We start from the raw sequence: 23,446 nt of genomic DNA on the forward strand, positions 1-23,446 counted from the left end.
ACTGCACAGAGCTGAGGTAGAGCATCCTGTGGTGCTAAGGAAAAAATCCTGCTGTGAGTATGTATAGCAACATCTGTCATTGCCAAGCCCAGGATGAATGTTGTGGTATAGTACTAGTAAACAGAGCAACAAACAATAGTTGGTAAAAGATATTGGGCCATAAAACATGGATAAGAGTGTGCAACACATGTTGTGTTATCTAAATGGTAACATGTTGCATGAGCAGTGTAGTTGCCATAAATATGCTACTGAACATGAATGCTTATAAGGTGATTTCCTCTGCAGGCATATTAATGCTTTTGTAATTTGCCTGGCTTGTTGCATATTTCGTATGAGTGTTAGGTACCTGCTTTTGAAACTGAGCCTTCTGTGAGTTGACTGGACTCAGCAGATTTCCTGTATTTGAAATTGATCAATTAAATTGTTTGGGGGAGGGTAATTGATTCTGCTTGCTGCAGAGTGGCCTGTGGCTAAGTCATCCTTCCTTTTATCTCATTCAAAGAATCCTATCATATTAGCACAGAAATGTATGTGCTAACAGCTGACTCAAGGAAAAGAAACCGTGCATGGCTGTCATTCCAAAATAAGTAACTTGTGTATGTCACAGCATCATACATCATACAAAGTTAAAATTTGGATGCAGTGTTCTTTCATATAAGATAATTATTGAAACTGCCATTGCTGATACTAAATCTGCCATTTATGATCTCTTGCATGATTCTTCATAAAGCATTTTTTCATTTGTTCATTTTCTTATATCACTGTTCTGTTAACCAAATGTCAAAAAAATAAATAACTGTTATCTAAAGCTGTGGAAGCAAATTTCAGGGATGAGTCTACAGATGTGTGTGATGTGATTACAGAATAATATCACTTTTAGTGACCAGCCATTCTTAGCTCCGACAATGTATGGAGCATTCAAACTTTTAATTGACTTATGTTACAGTGACAGACCTGCTGAAGCTCATGCTAGAGCGGACAGTGGCAAGATTTTGTGCTTCCTTCTTTTGTACTCCTACCTATGTCTTGTCCTTCAAAGGCAGTTTGTCCCCTGCAGAGAGTGCAGCTCTGCAGATCCTTTCTTGTACCACTAGATTTGCAGAACCATGGGGCTTGTGCATCCCCAGACCAAGCCAACCTGTGACATCCCTTGGAATTGATACATTCAGCCCATCACTGGTGTTACGCAGCTCCTCTGCTAGTTTAGATGCTAATGCATCAGAGATTTTTGGTAGACCATGGATCCCCCTAGGAAAAAGTTGTAGGTAGGCTTGCAAAGCAATTATTTTGGCTTGAACAAGGTTTATTTTGAACAGGTACAAAAACAGAATAACAGACTGCTATGAAACAAAAGTCACCTCACTTACATGTTTGCAGGAGGGGATCCTGTAGGTGCACACAGTATAATTAAGGGATCCATGATGTCTTCAAATTACTCTCAGTCACCATCCCAGGGAAGAACGAAATAATAGAAGCATAAAGCTTTCAGTTGCCTTGTTCAGTTTCCTTCTTGTTTACCTCATCTATTTTTCCGTAACAAACTATTACTTCTATATTACCTCTTACTCTTTACAGTGATCACAACTACATAATGCAACTACACTCTGTTTAAAACAGCAGTTGCCATCAGGTAGATTAAGATAAAGATGTAAAACTGACCATTAAGGGAAGCTTTGTTCTTTGGCTACTGGGAATTTAGGTAACTGGAAATTTTGGATGTAAGAAACCACATGAGCCATGTTTTCCACCAGCGAAGATTAGAGAGCCAGCTCAGCTGTGAGCTGTTTGCAGTGATCTGTCCACAGATGCTCAAAAAAATCATCCTTGGAGCTTGGGACTCTGTAGAGTTTTTTCTATTAATGAGATTAATTCCTTATTGTTACTTTTTAAAATAGCCATTAATTTTTGCTTTAAATACCCGAGGGGTTTTGTCCAAACACTTAAAATTTCCTTTGCTCCCCATGTAATAGCCAGTATACACTTCACAGCATTCTACTACAGGAGTTTCCCATATCCAGACTGTTCCATTCTCCTTCATTTACTCATTGTACTGCATTGAAATGAAGTTACGTCACATTTTGGTGCAAAAGCCTCATCTGTTTGGACCAGTTCTCTCTACTCCCAGGCAATAGCTGCAGGTCAACAGAGGTGTCTGGTGGAAAAATGCACAAGTGGTCTGCAAGGGACAGCATAACACTCCCTGCAAGGTCAACACAAGCTGTACCAGAGCAGCACCAGTAAGCACCATCCCCCCTCAGTTTTGTCTGAACCATTTTGACATTGACTAAACTGAATGTCCTTAACTTGTCCCTTCAGCGTGCATGCTTCAAATATTCTCCTAATACAGTTTTCTGTGTGTAATTTGTTTTCTTCAACCTTAGTAAGACTAAGAAAGGCAGTTTTATCATGTGGTGTTCTGTGGCTGCAGGTCAGTTGCAGAGGTGGACATTTCAGATACAGAGTTTGGGCTCAGATGAATGGGCTGGTGAAGTGAGGTAAAGGTGCTAAGAGTATTAGTGCAGTAGACTGTCACCTTCTCAGTGAACCACAGCCAAGGGAGAATGAAGCACTGACGGTTTTCGCCTTTGCCTGGAGAGACTGAGTCTCCCATAAGGCAGCTCTTACCTAGTTCGAAAAGCCATGTCCCACTGTGCCTCTCCTCCCCTCCATGTCTACTCTCCTGAGTGTCCACACTGCTGTCCCTCATCTCTGGCTCCTAACCTCTCTTTGCAGCCAGTTCCCTGCTTTTCAAGGTCTGTCCTTCTCTTGCAGAGGTGTTCCCTTCACCTTCCTTGGTGTTCCTATATCTCTTCTCTTTGATCTTTTTACACAATCGATCTCCTGCCTCAATTGACTCATCCCTCTGCCCTCCAGGGACTAGTTCTCCTCTCTGTTTACAATAGGCTGCTTTTTTCCCCCTTCTCCCCTTTTTCTGCCTGCATTTGGAACCCAGGATGGAGTGCTGCCTGCACTTAGTTCCTCTGCCTGATGCCACTATAGACTGCAACATCTGGGAGCAGCAGTGGGAAAAAAAAAGTCTGGCTTAGCCCTGTCTGCCCTGGGTTGGACCTTGTCCATTGCAAATAGCATCTTCAGAGGAATCTTTGGCCACTTAGACTTCCAGATTCTGGGCACTCTGTGCTGAGCATATGCAAACGAGATTTTTCAAAGGCTTGTGACTAGGCAAAAAGCTGGCTGTTTTTTCTTCGGAATTGCAGAAGGACAACAGGGATCTTACCTTCCAGATTTCAAACTATTGCTGTGAAGAACAGGCACAGGAGCTGCTCAGCAAAATTCTTGTAAGACATTTTTTTCTTTTCTCATCTGTTTTGGTTTTTATTCCTCCCAACAGGGGCAAAATATGTTTTCCCTCAATCTTATTTCCTGAAGTGACTAAATCCCCTCATTTGAAACATAAAAAAATAATAATAATCAGCCTAAGGCGGAGACAGAGCATGGGAATTTTCATCCCAAATACTTAGCTTGGAAAAATTTATAAACAACTGAAAACAAGCTCTTATAAAGGGGAATATTGAGATCCCAAACTACAGAGGACTTACTTGCATTATACACAAAAGTCAGATAAGAATTTCTCTGTGATCCATTTGGGATACTAAACTCAATTAAAACAAATATGCTTTTCATATTTCAGAAATCCACCTTAAGTAATGAATGTCATAAGGAAATACTTGGTTTCAGCACTTCTCAGGCCATACCAAAGCTGTTGCAACTAGTTGATTTGTTAAGCATGCTTGACACAGATTTATTTTATTAGTTTTGTTGTGGGTTTTGGTGGGTTTTTTTACTGAATCTCTTTTGTTGTGAAACATAATTTGAGTACTTGCATGCGCATTAGAAGTACAGCCCAGTCAGCATTGTGCAAGTTGAGCAGTAGGATTCCTTCAAGGTGCATCCTTACAGTCTCCTGGGCAGAAAATATGAAAATTAATGACAGATGAGGTCATTCTTAATTTAGGCCAGTAGCAAACTTGTTTCCCACCAGCACCCTTGCACCTAGGCTTGTAGGACAAATCCTGATGCTTCCACATATTGCCATGGTAGTGGATGGGATGCATTTCCACCACAAGTGGTTTTACATGCCCCATTTCTCTTCCTGTGAAAGAGCAGGAGCACCTTGTCAGTGTGCAGCATGGGGCAGGGTGTCCTTCATGCCAAGGCTCTGTGAAGGTTTCTGGAGCTGCAGAAGGCATGACCTTGGTGAGTAGGCTTCACTGCTCCTCTCGCAGCTGCAGAGGAGCTGCTGCTGCAGTCGTATTTTGCTGAAAACATTTTGGCATGGAAGGAGGTTTACCTTGGCATATGAGTTCTTTGCAATAAAAAGCAATAGAAATCTTCTCGACCGTAGCCATTCCTCCCAGACCTTTCCTACCCATTCTCCCGTTGCAGATGCCCAGATGCACAAACCTCAGCATGACACCAAGTTTCCTGAGCTCCCTGGCTGCTGCTTTCCCCAGCTTCACAAAGGAGAGCAAACCCTATATTTACAATGTCCTGTCCCCTCAGTTAGCAGTCCTTCCTCAGAGGGAGTCCTGTAGGATTTCAGTGTGTGTCCGAATGCAGACCTGGGAAAGCAATTCTGAAACCCATGAAAATGTGGAATATTTGCACTGTAGAACTTTGTTTGATTCCTGTGGGAGGTTAACAATGGTGGCTGCAGAGACAGTGATGTGAAGTGTTTGTTATTCTGGATCTGTAAAACATGACAAAATAGATGGGGATGTTGTTGACTTCAAGGTCTTTGCTTTTTAGTCACTTACAGACTTTCCACTTTTCACAACAGAGTGAAAAAATAAATGTTTTCTTAATTTAATATGGCAATACATTGTGGTTGTAATGTTTCCTTTATCCCCAGACTAACAGGGAATGTTCCAGCCACAGCACAAGTTTTCCCCAAGTATTTATACATGAGCTCTTCTCTAACTTCCCTCTGCAGGAGACAGTTTTCATTTTAACTCATTGCGGGATTTTACGAGCAATGACTGTCAAACTTTAGTTGTCTGTGCATTTTCGCATATTGATCTTGCTCTTATTTAGAGCTCTTATTTCAGCTCCTTCCTCAATCCTTGTTTTCATGATGAAATTTTTTCTGTAATGCGTGTACAGTTTGCTTTAAACTTGCTTGAAAAAAAATCCAACCTGGGATGATTTAGCCAAATTAAACCAAAATAGAGCAATAACTATTAAGAGATATGCATGGGCCATCAACAAAAGAACTCCCCAAATGTATTTAAGTGATTTTCTTCATGGTTTTTTAATGTAATATTGGTAGGTCAGCTGTGGCAATAATAATTTTTGTTATTTTTTATTAATTATAAAAATTCATTATTTGTTATTAATTTTTATTATTTATATTATTTATAATAATAAAATTATAATTTTAATGCGAGATGACATAATTCCAGTTCAGTGATTTTTTTTGGGAGAAACTACCTTGACAACTTCTTTTTATTTTGTTCTAATTTTATTTAAAAACAAAGATAACAAAACCGAGGTTTTTGATATAAGGAAAAGAAAATAGTTTGAACTACCAAATTTTTAAACTCATTTTATGTATTTCATCTCTCTTACACTTCCAAATATATTTTCCCAGCAATTTCTGTTTCTATCCCCAGTTCCCAAGGTTTAACCACCTTTCTGGATAGAAAAGACTGAAGTAGTTTTCTTCAGAATCTACTAAATGCTTGGCAAAAAATCTCTGCCATGACACAAGGGATCTTGCTTGATTTTGCCACAGTCTATCTCAGCAGCACTGGTTCTACTGGAAGACTGCATGTGGAAAGATCAGTTATTAGATCAGGATTGTATTTTGAAATGAAAATTTCATTTGGAAATACAAGGACATCATTAAGCTTCAATATTTTCTGTCTTTGGATCTTTGGGGTTTTATTTTGCCTCTGGCTGAAGGGGGAAATCGTAAATTGTTTCTTCAACATTGAAGTGACTGTATCAGCTTGAAGATGCAGCTTTGGAGCTTGATGTTATTTATTGCATTATTTTTTAAAGAGTAATAGTGAAGCCCCTGTTTTGAAATAAATATGGTCTCCCAAATGAAGCTTATTTAGTTAGTGTAGCATTTAAATGGAATGGTTAGAAACTTTGCCACTCTGCAACTGGATGTTTAAAACTGGATTAGCAGAAAACCCCCGACTTTGGGGTTGTTTTGTGTTCTGGTGTGTTTTTCCCGAGGCTGCAAAGCAGAACATGATCTGCAGTTTATCCAGGAGAAACCCCTATCTGTTCTCATCCCACTGACTCCTGGGTCTCACTGGGCTTTTTCCAGGCAGATCTCAGCAATGGGGCCTTACCATGCATACCCACAGGGAACATTCCCATCTCTTAAGGATTTATTTGGTTGGGGTGGTTTTTTTCCTTAATATGAACTTAATATTTCCCTTCACGTTCATCCCAGACTTTTGAGTTCTCCCTCCTACTGTTGGCAGACCCACCTCCCACACTGAGGTTCATGTCTGACTGCCATAGACAGGGATGTCAGGAGAGCTGTTGGCAGAGGTCAGCGCATGCCAGCACACAACATGCCTTCTCGTCTTGTCTGCCGTACAGCTGCCTTCGGCTTCGCTCTGCCTGTGCCTCACTTCACTGCCTCCCCCACCTGATGCCTGTCTTGAACTCTTTGCTGCATGACTGGCTTGCTGCCCTTGCATCCTGAGCATCACTCGTGACTGATTAGGGTGGTGTTGTTCAGAAGAGGTAGGAAGCCAGGCACATGCACTGAGCACTTCCAGGCAGAGCTGCTGTCTGCAGGAGGAGGGTTAAGCAGGGAATGAAATGCAGCTTTATGATCATTAATCTCAAACAGTCCCTCTGGTGTCATCTCTGAGGTTAAGTCACAAGAACTGTGGTATTATTAAGCTTAGTTAAATTTAGTGTAATTCACATCTGCAAAGCCTTTGTGAATTAGTGTTTAGTCTTAAATTGCCACTTTCCATGATACAGGGACATCATAGTATCCTGCATTAAGTCTTGATGTGTTATGAATTAGGGTGCAGAAGCCTAAAATCCATGTGATGTGCAAAAATCCCTCAAGTTTCAGAGTAGTTCTGAGGTAAATGCACAATTAATTTAGTTTTCAACACTTAGCAGGGATGGTACCCCTACAAAAAATTATTTCCTCCTTTATTTGCTCTCGCAGCACAGGTGTGGGAAATGGCCGCTGGAGATGCCTTTTGCAAAGCCATGTTTATGAGCTGTGTTGTTTGCCTGGTGCAGCTGAGCATTACCGCACACTTCACCTCATCAGGCTATAATAGGTGCAGACCTGTATTGATTACCATGACTTGTGGGAGAGAAAAATCTTTGCACTTCAAATTGGGTATAAATTATAAAGAGCATCTCCAAAGGCTGTGAGTTACACAAGTGGCACTCTTCTGAGACAGCCATATGTAAAGCTGTTGTTGTAGAGGTTATTAATTTTATGATTGCAGCACAGGTGTACTTGACCCACAACAATGATCATTGTCCATAAAATTCCACCATCTGGGTTCAGTCACCTGCCTCCTTCAAGAATGTTCATTAACAGCAACCAGCAAAGGTCATGCTAATAAAAGAAAGTTAACTCTCACTATATTGGTGTAAATTTACTGGTGAAACAGCACTATCTTCTTGCCATTTTTCTCACTAGTACAGCTATGCAGACACCTGGAAGTGGGTCATATAATTCCTAGATGCATAGGGTGGGGGGGTGTAATATGTGTACATATATAGACGGCAGTTGGTGTGATGCAAACAAGAAAAATTTAACTGGTGTGGGTTAGGCATAAATTACGTACTGCAAGTGCACAAGGATTATTCACACCTCAAATCTGCAAATTTTTATTTATTTTTTCTGGAAAACTTCTTATACTTAATTGATATAACTAAAATTTTATCAAACTTAAGGGAATCTGTTAGTTACTTCCAAAATGTGATTTTTTAACTCCCATTTGTTAGTTGATGTTTGTGTTCTGATGGCCCAGCTTCATCTTCCATGACATTTTACAAACTCAGATATGTTTCCTTTCCATTAAGTCATTAAGAAAATGCCCTGAATTTCCCATGAAACCATCATTCTCACCTAGGAGATACACATCTCATTTCCCTGATCATGCAGAGTCAGCCAACTGCATTTTCACAGATGTGTCCTCTTTTTCTGCACTCACCACTACATCTGGGAGGTAGGTTTATCTTCTGTGGTTTTTTAAAATACTTGCCAAAATCAGACCTGGGACTTTCTTTTGCTGTTAAGAAAGAGGAAAACATGGAGAAGGAAGATGTGTTTGATGCCAGCAACTGGAAGAGAAAGGTGTTTGTGAGAAGAGATTGGATGGGTGCAATTAGTTAGAGGAGGTTTTCTTGAAATGGCTGGAGCAAAGTCAGAAAAAGGCAAAAATTGTTGGGTCATGAGAACAGGACAGCTGGGATCAGTGTGTGGATGAGATGCGACAAGATCAAGGCCAGGCACTGAGTTCAAGAAGAGCTGCCAGGTGAGCAAGCTGTGGAAGAGGAATTGAAAATTTGATCTCCTGGAGAAATAGGCATTCTGGAGAAACAGGTGTCCCAGGTGGATGAAAAACAGGCAAGGAGTAGGAAGAGATTCAGGTGAAATGAAGCCTCAGGAAGGACTGAAGAGGGCATTCCTGCCCCTGGGGCTTGCACACATACTTGGCATTACAGGGCAGGGGGAGAGGGGGACATGGAAACACTCTATCTGCCTGAGACCCATGGAAGTATTTTCACTGCCAAGCCTGATGTGTTTCTGGGCATGGACAGATACCATTTTAAGGTGTAAGCTTTAAGGTCAGGAGTTGAGGTGTCTGTGGAGCTTAGGCACCTCAGGGTGTGGTGAGTGCCTGAATTGGGATTTTCAGGATCACTTGGATTTAAGCTCTTCAGTTTCACTTCTCTTGAAGGTGAATCCTTTTTGGCAGGTGGTGGCTCCTGAAGTAGGTGTCCAGCAGAAGCAAGAAAGCAGGTCAACAGGCCCATCTTAGCCCACCATTTGCTAACCTCATTTCCACCGTCCTGCAGGAGCAGCCATCAGAAGGGGAGAACCAGGTGCAGATGAGGTTAGGTTTCCCACAAGACCAAAGCTGGCACTGTAGAGGCAGTACTTGGATTCTTGATATTTTTTCCTCTTACCCATCTCAGGATTAGCCTCTGAAGACAAGTCAAGGGGAAGTGCCTTCTCTATGCTGCTCCAGGACCAGGGAGAAGATGGATGGTGTCAATGGTGCGTTGGAGGAATTTAATTGTGTTGGGTTAGATTAGGTTAGGTTAGGTTGAGTTGGGTTGGATTGAAGTGGCTGGGTGGGATTGTAGCAAGCCAGAGGAAGTAGTCCCAAGATGAGGTAGATGGGTTAGTGAATACCATTGTACCTATGAAAATACTCTGGACTTGTGTTGACTGTAGTCTTTTGTCTGCACAGATAAAACAGGACGCTATAATCCAAGTAAAAAATTCAGGGGAAAAATGCTTTTCAAGTATTTCTTATGTAGAAGATTATTAATATTTTCCACTGTGGAAAGGCAGAGTTAATTTATTCATTAAAGGCTTGCAATGTTTGAATTCAGATTCTCATTAAAATCATAAAAACACACTGGGTGTTTGATGCCCCATACGTGTTCTCATTACAGCTTGTTCTTTAGACACAGGCTCATTCCTGTCCCTTGAAAGACCTTCTTTACTTCCACAGCTGCCTATGTCAGCATCCACACCAATCTTCAAGCTCTGCTTCTGATGTGACATAAGAGAAAATTATATTCTGCTGTTTTAGTGCAGTTTGTTCTTGGGTCCAAAATTTCACAAATAGGCAAGCAATATGTACTTATCCTGCTAGTGATTAAGAACCTTTTTACATCTTTACTAGATGGGGTATCTCTACTGTCATGTAACATGTTATTTCAAAGCGTTGCTATCTTTCCTAGCTGCTCTGTGGTGCAGGCATTACCATTTCCATGCTGTTGCATTGGCTGTTGTGTTTTTGGAAAGTGCCAAAACTGTGTTCGTGCTGGTGCTGCTGGTACATCCTGATGTTTGATGACATAATTACTATTTAGGAACAAATAATCATAAAATACCATTACAAAGAGTAGCTATTTTCTAAGCAGCTGGTTGTTCCCCTTGTTCTGGTATCACCAATGAATTTCTTGCACTAGTAGTGCTCTCACAAGATAGCAGAGTGTGTACCCTTCAGGTCTCTGCCTCATAGGCAGTAAAAAGCTGTGGGATTTTGGTATAAACTCGGGTTTAAAAATCAGCCCTTGAGTATTTCTGATTAAAGTAACTTAGAAGTGTTACTGTGGAATGTTTTAAATTAGTTTAAATATATTTTATAAAACCTGTACGCTTGTTAACATCAGCAGCATTGCTGCATGAACAGAACTCCTGCTGTGGGCTCAGCAGAGCTCAGGTCTATTCCTGGTCTTGGCTGAGCCGCTTAGTTTGCAAAAGCACAGTAATGATGACTTTTCCCTTACAGAATTCTGTTAGATGTGTCTTTGCAAAGCAGTGGGGAGAAGGAGGTATAACTGACCGCTTGCATCATGCTGCAGCATGTTAAAATCTGTCAAGTTAATTAGTATTTTTCAGGTTTATAACCTGTGGAAGCTTTGAGGCTTGAACACTTGGTTTTCAGTGCTCTCACCCAAGAAGTCTTGTCGATGTGTGTTCGCTCATGAAGTGTTGAGTTTTCAGCAAGTCAAAACTTCCTTTATTTAAAAGCAAATTTTCCTTGCTCCTACTTGAGAAAATAATTGTTTTCAAATGTTTTATGCTTCATTTGTGCTCTTGCTTGCAATTTTATATAGATTTTTTCCCTAATTCATGATAGAAAAAATGCATGTGCATTTAAAAAATTAAGTTATCTCACTAATATATATTATTCAAATGCTTTAGAGCTCTTGTGAAGTACCTTGCTAATACAATCAAGAATACCTTGCTAATACAATCAACTTTAGATGTTGCTTAAATAAAGCCAGTAAAGTCACAGAAGAGACAGGGCTGGATAGAAAGAAACTCCTGAAGTTACTTAATTTGTCCACATTGCCCAGGGTGAGGTCAGCTATACCCATAATATTCCTAAGAGGTGGTTGTCTAACCTATTCTTAACTTCCATTGGTGAGATCCTGCACCTTCCATAGGGTATGTTCTTAGCCCAAAAATAACTTTGCAAGATGTAACCTGAGTATCCCACCTCGCATTTGTCAGGTAAGGAATTTTTATACTTGTCTTTAGATAAGGGTGGAGTTACAGATATGAAGAGATAGGTAAAGGGATAGATAAAGGGATAGATAGACAGATAGATAGATAGATAGATAGATAGATAGATAGATAGATAGACAGACTGTTGTTGATATAGATACTATATGGACAGAGATATATAAAGATTGTATAAAGATGGCAGTAGTTAGATATACAGATATATCAGTTTAAATATCATTTCAAAGCCTGCCTACTCCTCGTTACATGCTACAGTATTTTAACATGAGTTTTAAAATCCATAGTTGCATGATGTTGAGTACATCTTTACTGGATCCCTTCTTCAGGGAAATGGCTTGCTCTCGTGCAGAAATTCATTGCATTGGAAATTGCTGCCCCGAGAGTGTTGTTCAGTCACACATGCACACTGAACGTCTGGGTCACCCAGTGATGGGTGGGATGCTGTAACACTGATGGAGCACATCAACCCCTGAGCATTGCAAGACAGCATTTGTACATCTTCATCCCATCCTCACAGTTCCCTTGGAACAGCCAGTATCCCAGGGCAATTTTGGATTGCTATAACTTCAACTGGCTGGTATCAGCTCTCCTGCCTGACGCTGTCTTTGCCCTGTGGTGGATGTCTGAGTCTCTCCCAGTGCCCTCCCAAAAGTGGGGCTGTGAGGGACAACACCTTGGAGAGATGTTTGTGGAAATGGTGCCTCCTGAGAATCCCATAACTGTCCTGCAATTCCCAGGGTCTGGATCCACCTGCCACATCTGATCTTTCCTGCCTGTATCCATGGCTAGATGCTCTCACTGTATTCATTGCATAGATAGGAGCAGCCTTACATGGATTTGCCCATTTGGCTGCATTTCTGCCTATTTGTGCAAAAGACTGTGAAATTTTGGACCCAAGAACAAGTTTGCTTTTCAGGACTGTTTATGCCTGAGCACCAATTCAGGCCAGCCCACAGCCTGAGATCCAGTAAGTCTTCTGTCTCTGGAAATGCTGTTTAATCAGCCTGTGTTTCTGAATTTTTCCCTTTTTTAAAGTAGCTATGCACAATTTGTATTACTAAGGCTGTTTGCATTGATGTTAACAGCAGTTCTATCCTGGATGCCTGGTTCTTACTGGAAGGACCTTATTGGTACTTGGTATCTAATTTTTTGCCTTTTTTAATATATACTCAAAAAAAATTGCTTGACTTCGGTGACACAGAAAATGACCTAACTTTTGGTAACCTGTGCTCGGGAGAGAACAACCTCTCAAGTTTCACTTATTTGGCCAGTTCACACGTAGAGGAACAAACAAATAACCTGTGCTCATGGGACTGCCCTTAATATTAAATGAAAAGTAGTAGAAAATGAGAGCCGTGTTAGACTCTTGTCTCCTTCCTACTTTGCAGACCTTGCTTGCAGTGAGCTTTTGTGTGAATCTTTGCATCTTGTTGCTCAGAGGGCAAGAAGAATTTCCTAAATACTTTTTTTTTACTATTTTTAACCACTTGCTTCTTGTGGGAAGTTTGTGTGTGGTAAACAAGGAGTGGAAGAAAAGCCAGTTGCAACTATGGGAGTTCAGAGGTGATAATTTTTCTGGGTTTATAGGATGCTTGTTTCTCCGTTTTCATCATCCCACTAAAGATTCTTATAGATAACACATGTCCAACAGAAATAAGGACTGGTTTGTGTCACAGTAGGTAATAACTAAGTAGAAAATGTCTTAAGTATGTGTAATCTAGTCTCCAGCATTGCTATGATTTTTCTTATGTGAGTATTGAGTCTTAACCAGTTTATTGTGTGTCCAAGCCCACTTATTAAGCTGTATTTAATTTCTTCAGATTGTTCTGTTTCTTCTCTCTTGATTTCTCCAAGGAATTCATTTCCCTACACAGTTCCTTTTGATTATTATCATGCCCATGACTCCTCAAACGATTACATCTTAGCCAAACTAAACACATCAAAGTTTGGGGATTGGTTTGGGGTTGGGGTTTTTTTTGTGTCGCCTCAGAAATTATGGCTTTCATTTCATTAATTGGTGTTCAGCTTATCTCTTAATTTTGCCTAAGCTTTTAACCTTTCTTTACCATTGTGACATGTAGAAGTGCTTATGCAAAAACTCCTAAGGTCATTGGATCTCAAAGTTCTTGAGCTAGTGGACTTGTTCACAATTTTTCCTGAAGCTCTCGTTTTCCTAGTCAGAACTACTGAGTGATTTTAGGCAAGATGCATTTGTTTTACTCACCTTTCTCATTAGCTTTACTAGTGATGCTCTGAGAGCTTCTTCTGTTTTGGAGTTTGACACCTGGACATTTACTTCAGTAGACCAAAATAGTCAGAAAAAACAAAACTTCTTCCCATGCAGATCGACAGGATAAAGAAATTGTAAGTGGAGAAACCTTACGAATTAAAAGTAGTTCTGTCATACTTGGTAATATCTGATGCACTCAAGGGTAAAAAAAAAAAAGTTAAATTCCTGTTCAGAAATAGCTTTGTGATACAGAATTTGTTAGCATACAGAAAGATGGATGCAGGACAGGCAGGAAGCATCCCTTTCTCACACATAAGTGCGTATTTGGACCATGTTGTTATGTTGCTACAGAGTTACAGAATTGCAGAACTGAATACCTAAGAATTAAATAAGTTCTTCAATGTGTGTGTGGATAATGTAAGAAATAAAGAAATTTCCATTGATTCATAACTTTCAGGAGAAAAAAATCCTTTCTGAAAGGTCTATCACATTTGTCTACCCAGGTCAGATGGAGTTGGCTTCTCTGTTAGTTTATGTGTAAAGGAGGAATTAATTGTGTTGATGCTTATGTTTAATAATGTTTAAAGTGTTTCTGTTCCTGCAAATGCCCACAGAAGTCTATATTTCAACCTTTGAACCATGTAAATCAAGTTTTGATAGGACTGACTGCCTTTTATATATGTAGTTTGAATCATAAATGTTAAAGTAACCTCTGCCACTGTCTACGGACAAGATGGCTAAGCTGCTCACATTGGTGTTTTGCAGCATGACAGGGCCTCAGTGCAGATCGTGATCACAGGAAGCAAACTCTGCTGAGCAAGATCTTGTTGAAGGTCAGCAGAATTCTCCATCCCAATGGGGGCTAAACCCCAAGGCATGGAACACCCTTAATTCATTTTAAAGCCTGCACTATTTAGAGATGAGCTGCTGTTTAGAGAAGCAGACCCGAGGTCAGCCCTGTGGCTAGTATCTGTGAAGAAGCTTTTCAACCTGGAAACTTTTCTCTGCAGAAATATTTCAGCGCCAAGGCATGTATGAAGATCTCTCCCAGCTCCTGAGCAGCATAGGAAACCTTTGTCCCCCACATCTTGTAAACGCGGGGGGGGGCCACCATTGTGCTGTGCATCTTCTGAGCACCGCAGGAGGAGGCTTTTGTCTGACACAGTGGGCAGGCGCTGTAGGAGGGCACCTTTGTCCTGCACAGCCAGTAATCGCTCTGCAAGAGTGAATTATGGTGATTGCAGAGCTCTTCTCTCTCCAGACACTCTGGTTTCAGAAGGAGCTCGTCAGCCTTGCTAGGTGGAGAGCTGCTTTTCCTGAGTGAAAGTGGAAAGGGAAGACAGTAAAATGCCTTTGCATGTGTGTGTGCAAATGGCCATCAGGATCGTTCACACAGTCATATTGCATGACCACCCCTGCAGGCACCATTCCCAGTTTCAATCTTTGCTTTTCCTCTTCTCTATTTTTCCTACCCATTTAGGCTGCCCTTTTAATTATTATTTCTTTGTTCCTTCTTATGTGTGTACAATCTTCTATTCCATATCCTATTCCTATATTCAATATCTATAGTCTCAATATTCTTTCAGATGACTAATAACCACATTTAAAAGACTTGAGCCCAAATACCAGTCCCTCTGGATTTTCACAGGTATATTTTCAACCCCATATTATTACGTATTATTTGTCTTCTCAAATAATAAGTACTTTAACCACTTCCCCAAAAGTGTGCCAGCACCCATTTCCTAGAGCCTGAGATAATGTACAATGGGAGAGACATAACTCTGCATCTGTGAGATGAGATGAGATGAGATGAGATGAGATGAGATGAGATGAGATGAGATGAGATGAGATGAGATGAGATGCTAAGTTTGGACCCTGTAGAGATGCCATGTGTACTGTAGGTGCTGGTGGACATGGGAGCTGGAGCCAGCACAGGCATGGCAACACACATTTGGGAGCTGCATTACCATAGATCTCAAGTGTTTGGGGGCCCCTTGACTGGCGTAAAGCAACTGATGTGCAAGTGAGAGGTAGGAGTGACCACAGCCCATTAGATAGTGAAGGTCATAATCCATTTTAAGTGATTACATTGGTTCCCACTGCCCCAAGATTGCAAGGTTGTCCTTTGTGGAAAACAAAGCAATGGATTAAGTCTCTCACCTGCTGATTTTTGTTATTCAGTAAACTTTGGGTTTTAGCTGTTCGTTTGAGCCTGTTGTGTCTGCTGTTACCCTAAAGGTCCTTGTGATTTTTTATAATGTTGATCTCTACTAATACTCAGACATGAATTTTATGTGTGGTAGTTAGTTTCAATTAATCCTCCTTTTCTCAAATTAGAAATTTTTTTCTTCTTATCCCTACCACAGTCCTCTAGTGCCTACCTGATTGTACATGAATTCTCAGAAATAATTGCCAGTAGTCCAGCAAGTTCATTAACTGATTCCCTGAAGACCCACATATGCGTGTCATCCGGACCTGATGATTTGGATATTAAATTTTTAGAAGTATTCCCTTACCTGATTTTTTGTATCAACTGTATTGGCAAGTCTTCATTATTTCTTATTATATATTTCTTTGTGGTGCTTGGTAAATTGATTCTGGAACTTGTTCACTGTTTTACAGTCATTACTCATTTCACCTCACACATTATTGGTTCCACCATCTCTTCAGAGCTTTTTTCCAATGATGTTATGCACATGCTAAAATATATATTCATTTCTCTCTGCATCTCTCCATGCTGGCACCTGGGAGGCTATTTGCTTATTTCTGTCATTTCTTGTAGGGTGTGCCCAGCCACTGCCCTGGAGGGACTTCTGCTGAGATAAGGAGGTTGCTCAATCTCCCAGCAGAACTCCCCTGGAAAGGCAACCACTTTCCAGTTACAGAGAGAACAAGATAAACCCAGAATCCTCTGGGAGACCCTATGCAGATCCTTTGTAACCCCTTGGCCCTTACCCTCTGACACCCACCCCCAGTATCCCTATAGAGCTAGACCCCTGCTCCTGCAAGGGCAGAGAGAGCCTGTCCCTGGCCTCCCCTTTGCCAGACTAATAAAGCTGCCTCGTGCGGAGCAGCTACACGGGCCTCTCGTCTCTCTCCCTGGTCTGGCCTGGAGGCTGCCCTGCAGAGCTAGGCTGAAATCACGAGCTGACAATCACTAAAGAGCTGACAGCTTCTGCACGGGCCCTCCTAGCCAGCAGCTGAGGGAAGACACTGGGCCCCGGGAAGACGATCTCTTTTGGGACCATCTCTCTGGACCGGTCACAGCTTCCTCGGTCAGAGCTACTGACCCCACACCAGCTGCCATAATTTCTCTCAGTGTTGCATATTTTAGAATATTCTAGCTGTTTCCCACACTTAACGGGTTTTTTATATCTTTCCCATGCAGCGTGCTCCTAAGATTTCTCAAAGAATTAATATCTGAAATCACTACATGCTGTGCAACAGCCCATCAATTAATACAATATATTGAATAATGTGGGTTATCATCACGGCTGTTGAAATTAGTGAGCACTAAGAATATATATCTCAGAGGACCTTGGCTTTAGAACAGCTGCTTCTTATTGTCTGTCTCTTAAAAATTATTCTTTCTATCAAAAAATAGATGGCTGTTCATGTATTTAATTTAGATCTCTGTTCTACTAAATATGCAACTGAGATTGCAGTTGTCAATGATATTCTTCCTCTGGCAAAAACCTTATGGCCAAGTCTGTTCTAACCCTTAGGACATAATTCCACTTGCTTTGGTTGAATTTTCCAAGCCTTTGGTATATCAATCATAAATGCACAATCTGTGCAATGTTAAATTTTTAGGGCTCTCCCTTTAGTAGTAGTTGAATGTGAACACATAAGGGCAAAATTTGACCTTTAAAAATGACTATAAAGGGCCAAGACAGATACTTAGGAAGCTTTTCTTATTGCAGTATTAATCAAGCAAAGAATCATCATAATCCTGGAAACTAAATATCCATTGTAGTGATTTCATCACCAGGGAAATGTTCATCTGCCAGTAAGATTGTTACTCGGAAAGGGAAAATAGTGTTAAAATTACTTTAGACTGCTGAATCATTGTCCCTCTAGACTCAAAGCTTGAATTGTTTTTTGAGAAGAGTGGGTTGAGAGGAGTTGCCACAGGAAAGCTGTAGGTTAATCAGTTTCAGTAACACTAGTGAATGTGAGCATGATCTCTCTTGAGGACATGAGGAAAGTGCATGGGAGAAGGCAGGATGAAGAAAGAGACAGAGAGGCTACAGAAACGTACTGTTTTGTTGTTTTTTGTTTCTGGATGGCCCTTCCACAGAGGAAGATTGTTGATGAAAAAGGAAGAAAGGGGAGAAAAAACAATATAATATTCACAACCTATATTTTCATCTAATTTATCCAGTGGATACTAATGAGGATTATTACAATCAAGACAGAGATGCAGGCAGGCAGAAATGAGAAATATGTGTTTGAGTGGGAAATGTCTGTGTAGGGGCCAGAAAGACACATGGAAAGATGTTTTGCCTTCAAGGCTCAAAGTGGTGTTTACCATATGCTGTGACACATGCATGTGAGAAGGATGGGAAACACCTGTGCAGGAGTGTCCTTACGGTGTGCTAGGACAGCCTATCCCTCCATAAAATCAACTTTGGTAGGCGAGGTGTGTGTGCATGGTGGCAGTGGGCAGTCATAGTATGCCAAGCCAAGTCCTCATGGACATGTCTGTTAGGCTGCAGGTTTTACTGGAAGGGAAGCTTTATCCTCCTGCTGTGTTGGGCCACCTCTGTGTTTCCAAGGTGAGGAGCAAGTCTTGGTGAATATTGCTATGGAATGGCCTATAGGGGATGGGATAGGTGATCTGTATTGAAAGCCACCTGCAGGATAGAATCACAGAAACTTTTGTGTTGGACATGACCTTCAAGATCCCAGCACTGCCAAGTCCAGCACCTGATAGAATGGACTGCCTCTCAGCAAAGAGAATTTCTACAATGATGGGTGAATTTGAAGGTGGAAAGCATTTGTATAAAAGGAGCATGTGGAAAATTTCTGGAAGATGTCATGAATTGTCTCCATACAATGAATATGGAGGGGGGAGGAAAATCTGTGTGTGCACGTGACATAGATGCTCTTTGTACAAAAACATCTCTTTGTGTGGGAAATAGTGGCTTTCCAGAGAGGGTTTTTTGGAGTGTTTTTTTGCTTGTGTGATGGCTGCCTTTGAGGGAGCAGAGGCGTGCAGTGTGACAGGTAGTGCCTCCATCAAAGACTTTCTGGAGGGGACGGTGTGCATGGCCCCACCAAGGATGGGTGCATGCTCCATGGATGGGTGCATAGAGGTAAGTGTTCTGACAGGGATGTGACGGTGGGTGTGCAGCAAATGCCATGCCAGAGCAGCCACCCCGTATCCCCAGGGACTGATGGCCACCCTGCGTACTGCAGGGACCATCATCCACCCTGGACTGCATCTCTCTCCACCTGGCAGTCCATGGGCACTGTGTCCCTCATTGTTGTCACCCCCAGATTGTGATACTGTCACAGAACTGTTGCTAGGCAACAAATATGGTTACCAGGTCTCAACGAATAGCTGAAGGGGAAAGTGAAGTGTTGCACCATTGTAGAGTAACCATAGCAATGACCTACTATTACAGACTAAAGAATTATCATTAACAATGTTAAAGTATCAAACAGAGGCCCAGGATCCAAAGACTACCAGGCAGCATCTCTGCATAATTGGGTTACCCAGGAAGAGGTCCCAACTCTTTCACACCTCTGGGCTCCCTATCTTCATTGTCTTGGTTTTGTTTTGGGGCTTGGTGGTGGGGGAAAGGAGAGGGGGTGTGGTTGTTTAAATAAAGTAAATGTACTGTATGTTGAGGAAGACACTTGCAAAACAATAGAAGCACCCACCAAAAAAAATTGCAGAGGTAAATCTGTGGGCAAAGAGAAGATACAAACAGGAAAGGCCCACTTTACTGTCTCGATACAATCTATGGGAATGGGTGCACAAAGGATGCCTTCGTGATGCATGAGATTTAGTTCAGATCAAGTGTTCTCTTTCACTTGAAAATACATATGCCAGGGTAAGAACAGTATAAAATGAAAAATAAATAATACAAAGTGTGCCTGAAAAGTAGACAGTTTCTTTTTCCCAAGGTCAGATAGAAGAGGTGCTTCAATGAAGCTTTTATTAGCCAGGTGCTTTGGGATCTTATTTTTCCAGATACAAGACATGTTGAGGATCTCTGACTTGTGATATGGGTGGCCATGCATGTGCACGTGTGTATGTTTGTGCACGTGTCTGTCTGCATGTGTGTGCAGTTGCTCCTGTTCACCTGCCCCAGAGCTCAGCAGCAGGACAGCCGTGACCCTCCCCAGGCTCCCTCCAGACCAGCTGCAAGCAGCTGGGTGGCTTCCCTGGGTTTTGCATTTTTGTATTTTATGGAGCATTTATCGTGTGAACAGCCAGCAAGTCATAGAACGACCCCTAGTCAAACTGTCACCTTTGTGTTTTGCAGGTACAGAACGCCATGAACTAACTTCTTGGAAGAGTTTTCCATCTATTTTCAAGTTCTTCAGCGAGGCTGTAAAGGCAAAGAACAGCTTGGTGAAACCAACCCCAACACGGCGCTCCAACAGGATAAAATATGAAGAATTCTAAAAAAGAGGGGAGGAAAAAAACCGACCACCACCAATGTCTTTGCTGCTTGTTTTCTGCAAGGAGTCTCCCAGCCCCTCATTAGATTGTTTTCTTCCTAGAGCACAGGGTCGTGATGTATACATCTAAATAGCGTTTTGCATTATTTCTAGATGAGTGCAACTGTCAAAGCAATATGGGTTCACTGGTTGTGCTTCCTGTGGGCTGTAACTTGGATTTTGTGCTGCCCATCAGCGTGCAGATTAAGGCTGACAGTGGTACTGCACAGTGCAGCATGGTGCAGCTCTAATTGCCCTGACATAGCCCTGCACCAAGCTGATGCCAGAATTTAACAGCTTCATCGCAGTCCTATCGCCTACAGGAATTTTTGCAGCTTCCTTCTATTTTGAGACAGAACAAAATATGAATTACTCTTTTTAAAAGACAGCCCTAACTCAAACGTGTTAACCAGCCTATGAATTTACACCCAGTAGCCTTCTCTTTCTCTGGGACCAGGTGGGATTCACTTTTAACTCTTTCATTTTTCTGCTGGCAAGAGTGTCTAAGAAATTTGGCCCAGAATTCTAGAAAGGCTTCATTGTTGATGTGATTTTCTTTTGCTAGATCAATGGCATTATCTGTAGGTCTTCTCTTCCTTTGGAAAGCTCTACTTAAAAAAAAAAAAAAGCCTATTCATTAGCAGGCTGGATTACACTGTGAAATATGACAGCAAAAAAAAAAGAGACACACTGCATATTTTCCTATTTATTTTTAAATGCAAAGATGCTTCCATTTTCATACTCTGGGTTTGTAATGCCTTGCCATCCCATGGTTATCCCTTTTCCCTAAACTCACAGGTTCATCCCGTTTCCCAGACTCTCAGACAAAGGTCGGCCAGCAGGGCACTCTGTTTGGGGATTTCACACCATGCACAGGGGGTATGTGGCTGTAGCCACAACTGTTGCTTTAGGCAGATTTTCTTCACTAACACTAAGGGAAAAGATGTGCTTGATAGCATGCCCAGTGAGCAAGTGCTCTAATTAAGCTCCTTTGGTGTTGATAGTACTAAGTTAAAGTGGTCCTTTCTTTAATGGCCATGCCTCACCTCTGATGCTGTTAGTGACAAGGAGACACCACTCAAACACATGAGTTTTGACCCAATCCCACCCTCTCCTCATGCAATGTGTCCAATCCTACAGCTGGGGTCTAGAAATGGTGGTGGGGAGCGTTAAAACGAGTGATGCCAAAGCAGGGGCACCTTCCTATGCCACAGAGTAAAAGCAGAAGTGCTCATAGTGAGGTGCAAAGGGAAACCCAGCTGAGTTTGGGCCTAAATTCTCTGGGTGGGGGGCTGTCAGCACCCACGGAGTGCTCACATCCCTACCTGCTCATACTGGCAGCAGGGCTTCACTTCCCCAGCTCCTGTTTCCTGTCATCTCACTGTGTTGAAGCTCTGCCCTTGGGGAGGGGTGCTTGGAGCACCTCACCAGGGCAGTGGGGGAGGTGTCAGGCCATGCCTACGTGGAGGGAAATGCTGTGTCTGTGCCTCACAGTTTTCCTTCCCAGAGGGGAACCTGTTACTGCGGGGAGAGGACTGCACCCAGCTTCCTCAGCCCTCCAATCTCTGCATTTACTCCCAGTCAAAGGATGCTGCTGCCTTTGGCCAGCCTGATCCCCCACTGCGGGGGTCTGCAACCCCCCTCTCCCAGGCCTGCATCCACACCGGCCCCCTGGACCCTCTGTGTTTAGGGGTAAGGCAAGAGTTTGCATGGTGTGGTTTGAGTGTCTTGTGCTTTGTCCCACAGCCAGGGAAGATGTGGAGGCCAGGGAAATTTGCACACACCAGACCCGCCACTCTCCATCTCTGTGGAGGTGAGATGGAGTCTCTAGGGTGCCCAAATATTAGAGGAGCAGATCTATTTTTGTAACTGTTGATGACAAACAAACTGTACAAAAATTTTTACTGTAATGCTTATCATTTTCTAAAGAATTTTTCTTTACTGTGTCCCGGGCCCAGCTCACATTATTGCTCCTGTGGGGGGCTGTAGAGCAGAAGGGATCCTTACCACTAGTACTGCTCTGCTTGCAGTGAACAAAAAATAAAGATGCTCTCTTCTCTCCTCCTTGCACAGTTTGTGTCCTTGGACTAAGCTCCATGGGAGCCACAATCTCTGGTGGGTAGGATGGGGGCTGCATGGGCAGCAGCTCCACCGTCCTCGGAATACATGCAGGAAGGGCAGGTGTGTTTGCAAACAGGACCCTGTACAGTTGTTGGGTCGGGGATGGAAGGTGTGAGCAGGGTGTGAGGGGGGTGAGGCTCGTTTGTACCACAGAGTGGGCTGCATGTCCAGCCCTGTGGCTCAGCCCATGTGAGCATGAGCTTTTCTCCACGCCCCCACATCATCCACAGGAAGCCATATAGGCAAGTGTGCCACACCATCCTCTTCCCTTTAGCTGTTCATAAACATGAAACCATGTAAAAATACACCAGGAGAGGGGTTTGATCAGTTCTTTTGGGAAAAGGACTTTTTGCAGGGAGACATAGGCTAGAGATGGAGGAGGCAGCATCTCTGGCCCCAGCGGCAGAGGATGCATGGGCTGCAGAAAGAGAGGAAGGTGTGGGAGCATCCCAGCATGTACTGCCAGACTGCCAGATTCATGTCACATGAAGAAGTGACAGTGGTAACCCTGAAGCACACTAAGGAGGGATGAGTTGATTTAGTCTATTCCTCGGGATCTGTGTTTATAAACATGCACACCACTGGCCTCTCATGCCATGATGTCTTCAGGAGACAGAGGTCTGACATCAACCTCCTCCTGGTTTCATCACAGGAATGTTCCCTGACATGCAGCAACAGCCTCTGCCCTAGGTAACATGGAACTAGGTGTGCAAAAGTGACCAAAAAAAAGAAAAAAAAACCCACACCCAAACCCAAACCAACAACAGAAAACCAACAAAACTGACCTTACAATAGGATCTAGGAAAATCCCCCATCTCCTTGCCACCTGAAAGGTTTGCACACCATTGTGCAAGTTGAAATGCCACCATTGAAGCCATGGACCAATGAGAGCAGTGCTTCCTTGTTGAGAATGGAGAGCAAGAAAGAAGTGTTCCTCACAGAAAAGAGCCAGCAGACCCCAAAACACAGCAGGACTGTGGGGTAAAAGAAAAAAAAAGGAGGGGGGGAGCAAAGATAGCCCTCATCTTCATTGTGCATACATGGCAGTACACTGGTTATAGTTACAGTCCTCACAGTGTGATCCTCCCAGACTCAGAAGAAGCTGCTGCTTTTCATGGAAATGTGCATTTTTCCTCTCTCTCTGAGAAACATCACTTATTGTGGGTAGTGGGGCTTTTTTCCCC

General features: G+C 42.3%; 1 protein-coding gene across 2 annotated transcripts in view; it reads left to right on the forward strand.

The window, feature by feature from the left end:
* ARB2A (ARB2 cotranscriptional regulator A) overlaps positions 1 to 22,200 on the forward strand; it is a 264,440-nt gene extending 242,240 nt beyond the window's left edge. For both annotated transcript variants that reach the window (XM_082301823.1, XM_082301824.1), the window contains one exon: positions 19,964 to 22,200. In XM_082301823.1, coding sequence (XP_082157949.1) covers positions 19,964 to 20,106 — 143 coding nt within the window. In that variant the 3' untranslated portion in view covers positions 20,107 to 22,200. The remainder of the gene's footprint in view (positions 1 to 19,963) is intronic.
* Positions 22,201 to 23,446: the final 1,246 nt, after the last annotated feature.

The sequence above is a fragment of the Coloeus monedula genome (assembly GCF_965178545.1).
Source record: "Coloeus monedula genome assembly, chromosome: Z".
NCBI classification, from domain to species: domain Eukaryota; kingdom Metazoa; phylum Chordata; class Aves; order Passeriformes; family Corvidae; genus Coloeus; species Coloeus monedula.